The sequence below is a fragment of the Rissa tridactyla genome, chromosome 8 (genome assembly GCF_028500815.1).
Source record: "Rissa tridactyla isolate bRisTri1 chromosome 8, bRisTri1.patW.cur.20221130, whole genome shotgun sequence".
NCBI lineage: Eukaryota > Metazoa > Chordata > Aves > Charadriiformes > Laridae > Rissa > Rissa tridactyla.
In genome coordinates this window covers 28,809,489-28,819,879 of record NC_071473.1, presented here as the reverse complement: position 1 = coordinate 28,819,879, position 10,391 = coordinate 28,809,489, and the positions used below count along the sequence as shown (strand labels likewise).

The window sequence follows — 10,391 nt, the reverse complement described above, 5'->3', positions numbered from 1 at the left end:
GGCTATCACTTTTGGCTGAAATTTTTTTATACCTAGTTTTCTCTAGTTTTTAGGGTTTTATTGAGGGGACAGGAAAACAAAACCAGAACTCTTCCATAGGAAAAGAAAGAGAAGGGGGAAGATAGTGCCTCATCAATTCTAATATCAACAGAACAGTTTCGCAGATTAGCAATAATGTTTGTCTACTGTCTGATTTCTCCTGTCTACTTTAAACCTTAAACACTTGCATGCCAGAAGAAACCTTTTTAAATTTTCAACCTTTCTATTTAATTTACCATTGAATTATTGCCATTAGTTTGAAGGCTGTGTTTGAATTTTTGATAGAACTTTGATTCAAGAAATCATGGATAAGAATCTCTTTCCATGTGCATGTAAATTATTCTCTGTGCTTCATCAAAACAAGACTATGTTGGCTTTTGAATATTCCTTATGATCGCTTTCCTCGCAGGGCTGTCAATGTTAATCTGCAACACAAAATAACATTACTAAAGTGTTACTGCGAATAAGGGATAAGGAAGACTGAATTTGGGGGATGTGTACGGCATGCCTTTTATTTATATCTTTTTATATACCCTCTAATCTAAAATCAGCACCTAAGCAAAAACATTGATTCTAGCAGAGTGGATTTCTCCTTATAATACCAGAAAACCCTATCTTATTAGTTGACCAATTTGCTTCTCTGTTGGTGTTTGATTTAGTAAGAGGTATGTTAGTGGCTGAATGGGGAGCTTGCTCCCTTGGGGACAGGAAGCCTGGAAGACTGGGAGGTGTCTGAATTTCCCAGTCTGCCCCACATCCTTAATGGAAAAGCCAGTTTAATCCTGACTGTTGTCATCAGTGTAGGTCAGCAGCAGTGGTAAAGTCATTACTGCTGGGGCCATATGTAGAATTCTGAGTTGCACCTCTTTAAATGCTGCTGAAATTCGAATATAAACTGTGTTTAAAATCCTCATGAGCATCTACCTTTTTAAAGTGGTGTTAATAGTGATATATTAGTGACTATCAAGTCACTAATATAGTTGTGTGGTTATTAGTCACTCTCAAGAAAACATAACATCAATGTGTTCTGAAAACCTAGAAACCAGACAGCCAATAGTAAGATTCAAATATGTATTATTTTAGAAAAAAATTTACACAGTTTATTTTTAACTGTCCTGATTTAAGCTCTTACTTTTGATTAATGAATTTGTGGTTGGCAATACTGACACTTCTCTTTGGAAATGCAAATGTCTTGCTGAGTTTCCTATAGCTGCATATGCTAAAAATAAAGTAAATCAGAAAAACACAGAAAATGCATTGTCTTTCCAGTTGGCATTTAAAACCCACAGGGGGAACTTTCAAATTTCCTCAAGTTTTGGATTAGTGGGAGTGGTTTAGTCATTTAAAGCAGCAACTGCTCTTGGCCAACATCTGGGAATCCAGCTGAGTTGGTTTTGGCTTGCCCTTCAGTGTCAACAGGGAGGCTGTATTTTGAGACTCTATAATAGTTTTATTGTTATGCATAAACCAGAATATAATCTAGCCTGATTTTTCACTTATGTCAGCCTGCCAGGGGCAGCATCAGTAAAAGGCACTATTAGCTTATTTTTGTAAGGAGACTAATAAGTGGCGATAGTTAAAGGTCATAGAGCATGACTGGCTGAGCAGAAATGACTCTTTTTTTTTTTTTTTTTGTATGGCCACTTGGCAGGAAAAAAAGATCACTCTCATATTTTATATACAAATCTGTTCTTTTCTTCCTAAATCTCGTGCTGCTGGAAGCAGAAAATAATTAATCTGTCTTGAAACCTTTCTTCTAGTCCGTTTTGCAAAGGGGACAGCACTAGGTGTTTTTTCTTTGTTCATTTATATTTACTCTTTAAAAGACCAGAATAATACATGTAGCAATGGCATAATTCAAAATCTATTGAAATGATCTCATTGGCCTCTGATTCAGATGCTAAAAATAATAGAACAGATCCAAGAGCTTGATTCTTAATCTAGTTGTGCCTTCTGCTTGTATCCTTGGCAGATATAGTTGAAAGATTTGCCTATAGAGGTGACGGTAGGTTTTAAAATTCTGGCTGCAAGACAGTTTGGGGAAGATGAATAGCAACAGTTTTCAATCCTTCTAATAGAAGAGCTGCTAGGCATTTGTTGTTGTTTTTGTTAGCTACATTACACATCAGGCATTTCTATTAGAGGAAATAAAGTATCGTATGTCACCTCCTCGGGAGCTTGGGGTTGAATGTAACTTGTAAAAAGCTTCCTGGCCATGGAATTCCTTTTCCTCTGTGATGTGATCTTCTTATAAACTTCACAAGCAAGCCAGAATTCTATGTTTTCATAGCTGTGCTCTGTCTTCAAGTAGGTCTTGTAGATCATAGGCCCATCTGTAAATGTTTCAGAAGCCAATTTTATATACTATGTATATATGCATTACATTTAGAGTCCTTTGAAGGCAATAGGGACACTTACAAGGCAGTATAATTCTGGATTGTACACCAATAAATATTCTTATTAGATTACATGAAAGTGGGGAATTAAACACACTAACTCAGCCCAGAGCCCTACACTTCACCATTGCATTTTCCTGCATGAGCAGAGCTCCCTCTAACCTCAGTGGCATTTCACTATGCAGGGACAGAGCACTGAAAACTTTGTTCTTCCTGATCTCTGAGAACACTATCAAATGTATCCGAAGACTGACAAGTATTTTTAAATACCAATTCTAGTTTTGTACACGAGATATCTAAGTATTATCAAATAATCATATTCTGAGTTAAAAAAAAAGACCTTTTCTTGGTGTATGAATTTGTGGGGAAAGCAATTAGCAAAAAAGAAAATAACTTTTTTCCTGCTGCTGTAATTGAGTGAAGTAAAGCAGTTAAAAGAATACTCTGTTCAGCAAATAAGTGGTTCTGCACCTGAGGATGTCTTTGAAACACCTGGCAATGGAGTTTGACAGTAGCTATCAGTGGGATCTTGGCAGAGATTAAATTCCTGAGGCTGCCTTTTGTCATTAGAGTTGTTTTGTACAGGATTAGGTGACAGAATTGCTAAAATGCCTGTAGCCAGGAGAACGTTTATGAGGCTTCACTCGGTGATGGCACTTAAGCAGGAATGGTGCTTGGAGTTGTAAAATGTACTTGAGAAGCAAATACTTTACCTACCTCTCATAAAGAGCTGTAAATCCATTGGCTTTAGAGTTTCCAGCTTTTCATGTGAGTACATCCTTGCATTTTCTGATGTCATTAAACATTTAAATGAATTCAAAATTAATGAATAGTGTTATCTAAATGCAGTCAACAAGGTATTTTAAGAAGGGCATTGTACAAGTACTGCTGGAAGATACAAGCGTTTTATTTACAGCAAGCTTTCCCGCTGGTGCAGCGCTCTGGGCTTTCGTGTTTCTAAAGACATTGAGCACTGCCTATCGTCTGTCAGTAATGGTGATCGCGTGCATGCCTGCTGTTTGTGCTGTAGTTTTGGCTCTCTTGCATGTTTTCTGTTGTGCACTTTCTCCCTGTGCTTTCCCTGCAAACAGTAACATAGTAAAAATTTTAAGGGCAAAATCTTTCTTTATAGTTGTTACAAATTCTCTCTGTTAACCTTCTTGCTTCTTGTAGTTTGTCTGTAGTTTGAAAATAATGCCAGTCCTTAGGAATAATTTTTAGAGGTTTGTGCTGTGGTGTGACTTTCTCATCAATATTTTTAAAAAAGTAATTCAGCAGTGATGTTCCAGATTGCTGGCCATAAGAGAAATGTGCGAGAGGTCTGAGCCCTGAATGGGGCAGAGGGATGTTGGAGTAGGAAAGTTCAGATTTGCCATTCCAGCTACAGTTCTTCCCATACCTGAGATAAGAGTCTGAGTTCCATGGCATTACATTGTATCAAGGTACCACCAGCTATGGTGTCTTTCCCATACATAGGTTTTCCCAATTCAACTTTCCGTTACCTTTCTTCTAATATATATTGCTATAGAGTGCTCTAAGCGGTGATATGGCAGATAAACCTGCCTTTATCACATATCTTTAAAAGAATCATATGTGCTTGCAGATATGGCAAGTTTGGGAAAGCATTTACATCATGCCATGTTTATTTTCAGTGTGATGTATGGCAAGCATGTAGCACAAAGTTGCTTTTCATTAGTTGCACATAAAACAGCATATGTTATACTGCATGACATTGATTTTGCTTCATGGGAACTCTTTTCAGTAATACATCTGGGTTACAAACATACAATTACTTACATTTACTTGTCATCAGCTTTTCAAAAGACTGGGACCACTGTAGCACTTCCTCTAAAGAAATCCTTTAAAAAAAAAAAAAGCCCAACCAACAGACAAACAGGAGGAGATTATTGTAGGATTAGCTGTGGTTCAAAGCATAAAAAAAAATAAAGAAAATTACATTATTGAAAAATCTGTCCCCTAATTTAAGAGAGATCTGTGTGAAATTTACATTTAAAAAGGTTTTTCTGTGTGTCCTAGACCTTCTGCTTACTATGCTGAAGCAAATATTCTTCTTGCTATAACAATACATTTCCCTCTCAAGGCACTTCCATGTAATTCCTTTGGAAATGGAATTCATTTACTTGTGCTTAGGAGAAGCACAAGGAAAGTAATAACTTCCTACTTCCTAGATAACAACTTCTTTGGGACAGGAATCATATAGCTTATGAAATGTTGATGTTTTTATTTAGTAGTAAAGTCTTTGAGAGCTAAAGATCTTATTGTAATATTTATAGGCCTTTAAAATCTAAGTTAACTTACCATACGAGAGATGAATGTGAACTCTGAACATAAGCTAAATGATGAAAGATTAATCTCTCTGTAGTTGTTTGCAATGCAGAATGACACATTATTACTAATCTAGACAGTTCTTGTAGGTGACTAAAATCAGATCTATCTTTGATGTTTGCTATTCTTAAGCAATAATTTCATAAGCTTGGAGGAGTCTCCTGCCTGATTCTGGGAAAGAGTGTGGAAGTAGTGAGGTGAGAGACTAAACAATTTAAGGAAAAACAAATGTTTGAGGGCCAATAGCTCCATTTAAGTGGATATAGCTCCATTTACACCAACTGATTTTTTAAGCTTTGCAGTTACAGGGCATCAATGCTGGTAACTTGGAAAAATTGCTTATGCTTATTTTAGTAGAGGAAAACATAAGGGATGTATTCCAGTGGGCGCTTTCCATGATGCGTCAGCCAAACATGGGAGGAGATCCCTTCTCATCAAGTATTTTGTTTTCATAGGAGCCACAATTTGACAACAGCTACTTAGTATAACAGAACTCTTTCTTTTTTTCAATTTAAATTGAAACCAAAATTAGCTTTTGTATGAGTGCTGCATGATGCTTCATAGATTTCTGCTGCACAACACCCATTAGTAACTTTGTAGCTTTTTTAATTGGTGATCACCTTATTTTTAGCTTGATATAATTCTCTTTCTCTGAAAGAGTACATGCTGTGACACTGATTACTTTATCAGGCTTTCCTAATCAGTCTGACATGATCAGAGAAATATATAGTAATAGAAATTTTACCACTATCAAACTGTGTTGTCAATAACTCTCTAGTAACTCTTGCCAGTAAAAGATACTTTTTTTCCTTTTCATGAGCTACTGGCCTTCTCTCTGTATGAACTCATAAAGCGTGTCGTTATGGAGAAGGAGAATCTCTAGTCCTTTGAATGCTCTTTTTTTTTCTTTAAGAGCTGCTTCTGAGTCATATTCACTGTTACTGACGCAGTTAACTTTTCACCTCTGTCAGCAACAGCATTTGTATATAGAACAAGTGACAATCTTGTCTGTCTCACTGAACATCATCAGTATGACCACCTTATTTCCATTTCTGATTATTTGTCTTTAGCATTAATATGTGAAGCAGAAAGAATGCTGTCTGATGGGGCAGCTGACACAGAGGAAAACCTTTTCACCTTCTTTCTTTCCTTTTAAAATCATGAAAATATGAAAGGCAGAAAGGGAAATGTGAACATGGGCTATTAAGATCTGTATTAATGCCACTTTTATAGCTTCTGTGCTGACAGTAAACTTTGTGCTTAACTGATTTGCAATGTGACGGAATTTGCTGAAGAACATATATTACACTGAAAAAAAAATTTGAATATTCTCCAAAAATAACCAAGGCTTTATAGCTGGGACTCCAAAGTTTAAATTGGAAAATGCTGTTGTAGTGTCCTGTGGGAGGGGCTTCTCTGGCCACTACTGTGTGGGAGAGAAGTCCTTGTCCAGGAGGCACTTTTGGAAATACTCTCTGTCTTTCTGCCACTTAACCTCACCCAAATGGCAGTTTCAGGTGTCATCAGACACACCTCAGTATTACTTTGAAGGACATATTTTTCTCTAATCAATAAATCAATACCATGTATGATCTGATACCAGTTGGCAGGCATGTTAGATGGAAGCATTTCATGTCCCCGAGGCAACATGCTGACCAAAGTTCTAGCTATGTTTGGCTTCCACTGAGGTTGGTGGCAGCTGAGGATTTGCAGGAGGCACTTGGCCATGTCCCTTATCCATCACGCTTGTATGCAACATCTGCCAACAGTCTGAATTCTTTTAAAGGATTGACCCAAAACATTGGGTTTAGAAATTCTTCATAGGCCCAAATCTGGACTTAATCCAGGGATTAGTTTAGGCCTATGCCTAGGTAATATAAATATTCCCACTGGGATATACCCTCCTTCCACTACAGAAATGCCAGTTTACACTTCATGTACTGCAAAGGAATTGGCTGTATGAAGGTGGTCAGCTGGGGCAGTTGTGAAGGTGTTGCACTATTTTGCATTATCTTAAGCTTGCAAAGAAAACGTCCACTGTGAATTTTGAGATTTTTGTTTCTCCTACTCAGACAGCTGCATGTACTGCAGAACATAAGAATCTTATCATTACTTACTTAGAACTGATCCCGTTTTCTTCTGCTCTGCATATCTTGCAAAGCCAGCAAGTATTTGGACTCATTCTCCTAAACACGGAAAATATGTGAGTTTTAAACCTGCTGTGCTCAGTTCTGGCTATCTTAAATTTCACTTATAATTCAGTTTCCATATAGCAGTGCTACCAGTTCTAGCAGGATTCTTATTTTATGCATCTAATCTTTGAGTCATGGCTGAAGAACTAGACCAAAACACATTTTTGTAACATGCAAGAACTTAAAAAAAAAAAAAAAAATTTAAAAAAAAAATCAAACCACCCAATGGATAATCTCTTAGGGAAAAACCAAAGTGTTATAGTTCTCCCTCTTTGCTTCTTCAATTGTGGAAAGAAATTACATGTTTGAGCCTGACCCAAAGCAGAAGGAAAGCATGAATCTTTTTCCCTGAAAGTTCAGAGTGACCTGGATCAGGGATGAGAGCTCAATGTGAACTGGACAATGCTGTGTAGCTTGTTAAGTGTCTGAGATTAACATTGATATTTGTCCAGCAAATATGTCAAAGTCAATAAAAATTAGTATTAAACTTGCTTTTGTATAGAGATGATATCCATAAGAAAGCATATAATTTTTATTAGGACTGAGGCAGTCAAGAATGATTGTCTAAAAAACAAAATTTACCAAAAAAAAAAGTTGTGACCTGAAATACATTTATTTCTTCTCCTTCAACTTTCAAGAGATGCCAGATTCTTTCCAAACTTTACATGGGACAGTGGGTAATTTTGTATAGACCTGTCTGAAATCAAAACAATAGTCTTATACATTATTTATCTGAACTCACTTTTTTTTAAGGTGTGGGTTTGACTGGCACATACTACTCCTGCAACCAATTTTTCCTTCAATAAAACACAGAACAAGGCTGTATCTCCCAGCATTTTGAAACTGTGAAATGATTGCATTTACCTTTTAGTCTTATTTTCCTTGTTTCCCTGACATCTATATCCAAATCTACATTATACAAGAGTCTTACCCGATAGACTCCCTACAGGATATAGAAACTTCCTAACTCTGCCTAACTTCTATACTGCAACTTCTGCTGCTTATGCTCCCTGCAGCCCTGTAGTATTGCCAGTGGCCATCACCTGTTTCCTACTTTTGTGGAATTCTCTGAACTGCAGTCTGTTTGGTCTCTGTATGACTTCCTCTACGCTTACCTATTCATTTCACTAGTATTTACTCATCTCACCCTCTGCCTAAAAGCAATCTTTTAAAACTACACAATACTCTATATTTAAGATAAAGTTATACATTTAAATTCTGGCATATGGTTATTGCTTATCACCTTATTTTAGACTATTTTACCCAAAGCTCTCTATTTTAGGTGTTTTCATGTTGCAATCATTAGTACTCTATTCACTGAAATATAAACAAAATACAGTCTTTGTGGCTTTTTTGAAACTTGAACAAGCTTATGGCGTTGCCTACTATACAGAAATGCTCAAGAAACATTAGATAAAGCAATATTAAGTAATGTGGTTCAACTACTTCCATCTAAATTCAGTGCCAACCAGTAATTTTTTTTTTTCTTCAAGTGCTTGCTTCATGAAGCCACATTTGTATAAGGAAATGATATTGTTCTGAGGAACCATTTTAACTTGAGCTACAGGCTTTAAACAAATATTGTTCCCCAGAGCTCGCTGAGTACGCACGTTTGCCAAGCATACATCCAGGGCTTCGTGGTTCTCTCTCTTCTTTTTATATTAGAAACACTTCCTAATAGGCGGAGGGACAGAGCATTCTGATCTTATCTTTTTCAGTGCTTCTTTGGAATGTCCTCTTTCCACTGAAGCATAGTCTATGCTTCATTAGTCTAATGTTGCTTGTTTCTGCCGGCAATAGTCTTAGACCTAAATAAGATGGGAATTGTAGGCAGAGCTACAACATGCCCTTGAGCAATTTGTGTCAGTTTTGAATTGGTTAATCTTCACAAGTGCAGCCTGTGACTTTACCTACATTAGTGCCCCACCTGTTGAAAATGGTAGCCCATCCACATCTTAACTACTTAATACGGCTTTGCAGTGTTCAGTTAAGTACATTTGGATCATGGGAGCTGTTTTCACCTGATACATATAAACAACATGTAGTATCCTTCTTGTTTGCTCATTATAAGGTTTTATTGCCACAAGGCCACAAGTTCTTTAACATGTAGGTTCTGTGTTTCCTGAAGGTCTTGTAATGAACAAGAAAGTCGCATGGTTACAACACTTTCAGAGAAGGAATTGCCTGTCTGATAATACATGAATCTAAGTCCTTAAGTTATTCACATCTGTAAAAGGTATAAGCAGTACTGATCTGGAAATGACTGTTTAACTAGTATTATATCTTATATTGGAAAAATATTAGGAAAACTGCTTTGGTAGATCAAAGAACAAGATCTTTGTTTTTTGAACTACAACATACACTTAGATTTTTCAGCTCACTGATACTGTGCAAGTGACTCTGTAAACTACCTAATGTTACAGTTTTTAGGACATAGTGTAGGTTTCAGCAGAGCCTTCAGAGAGAAACCACTATATAAAAGTTCTTATTAATTGACTTCTGTAGTGTCCCTCAACTTAGTTTGTACTGAGAGTATTACACAAAATATTCATATATAAATAGGGATAAAGTTGTTTATACATCATAAACATTTCTAAAATGAATGCCTTTGGTATTCAGAGATAACTTTACGTGCTAAGAGAAAAAGAGGTGTTTCCCTGCCTTTGCTATACCTTTCTATTAATATTTCAAAACACAAAACCTCATACTTACCGCAGCTCTTCTTGGACCATTTCGCTTGGTTAAAGTTTCATTTAGTAGTTGCATTTGTAGGGATAACTTTCAAAAATTCCTTGACCTGTTTTTTTTCTTCATTATTTTCTTTTAGTGTAGAAGATCTTGCTACCCTTTGGCTGTGCCTGTGTTGCTTGTGTTAGTGCCCGACTCCTTTCTTACAGATACTGTAGGCAAACAGTGGCTGTGGTTTCTATCACAAAAGTTCGGCTGGACTCTGGTGCACCACTGATAGAGGCTGTTTGCTCTGAAATTATCTTGACATCTCTACTGATCAGCTGTAATGAAATGAAGCTGTGTCTTACTTCATTGAAATCTTGCATGTATTGTACAAGTTTTGTGACTAATATTTTCCATCCCTTTATCAAAGTTCTGTATATAAAATCTACAGTCCATGTTGAAATGATATGAAAGGCAAAAGTACCCTTGCACTAACACCAAGTTTCATCCTCTTGCATGCAGCATTATAAAGGAAGTACTTTGGATTCCTATGAGAGCGCCTATATTTTCTGCTCTGACCCATTAGTGTGAGGCTTGTATGTGCTTCTAACTGGTCAACTTGTTATTGCACACCATCTGAGTGATGTTAGAGCAGAACATTCTTTAAACTTGTATGAAGTCCTCTGTCATTTTTCTCATAGCTATTGCCCAGGTTATGGACTCATTTAAATTGAGACTCAAGTTA

The 10,391-nt window shown here is 36.7% G+C and overlaps 1 protein-coding gene across 1 annotated transcript; it reads right to left on the bottom strand.

Moving 5' to 3' along the window:
• Positions 1–202: 202 nt before the first annotated feature.
• RGS13 (regulator of G protein signaling 13) lies at positions 203–9,764 on the bottom strand. Its single transcript, XM_054213039.1, is given in 5 exon segments — positions 203–464; positions 2,206–2,372; positions 4,233–4,294; positions 6,899–6,964; positions 9,686–9,764. Coding segments are annotated over 5 exon segments (513 nt in total). The 5' UTR covers positions 9,706–9,764; the 3' UTR covers positions 203–266.
• Between the last annotated feature and the right edge of the window lie 627 nt (positions 9,765–10,391).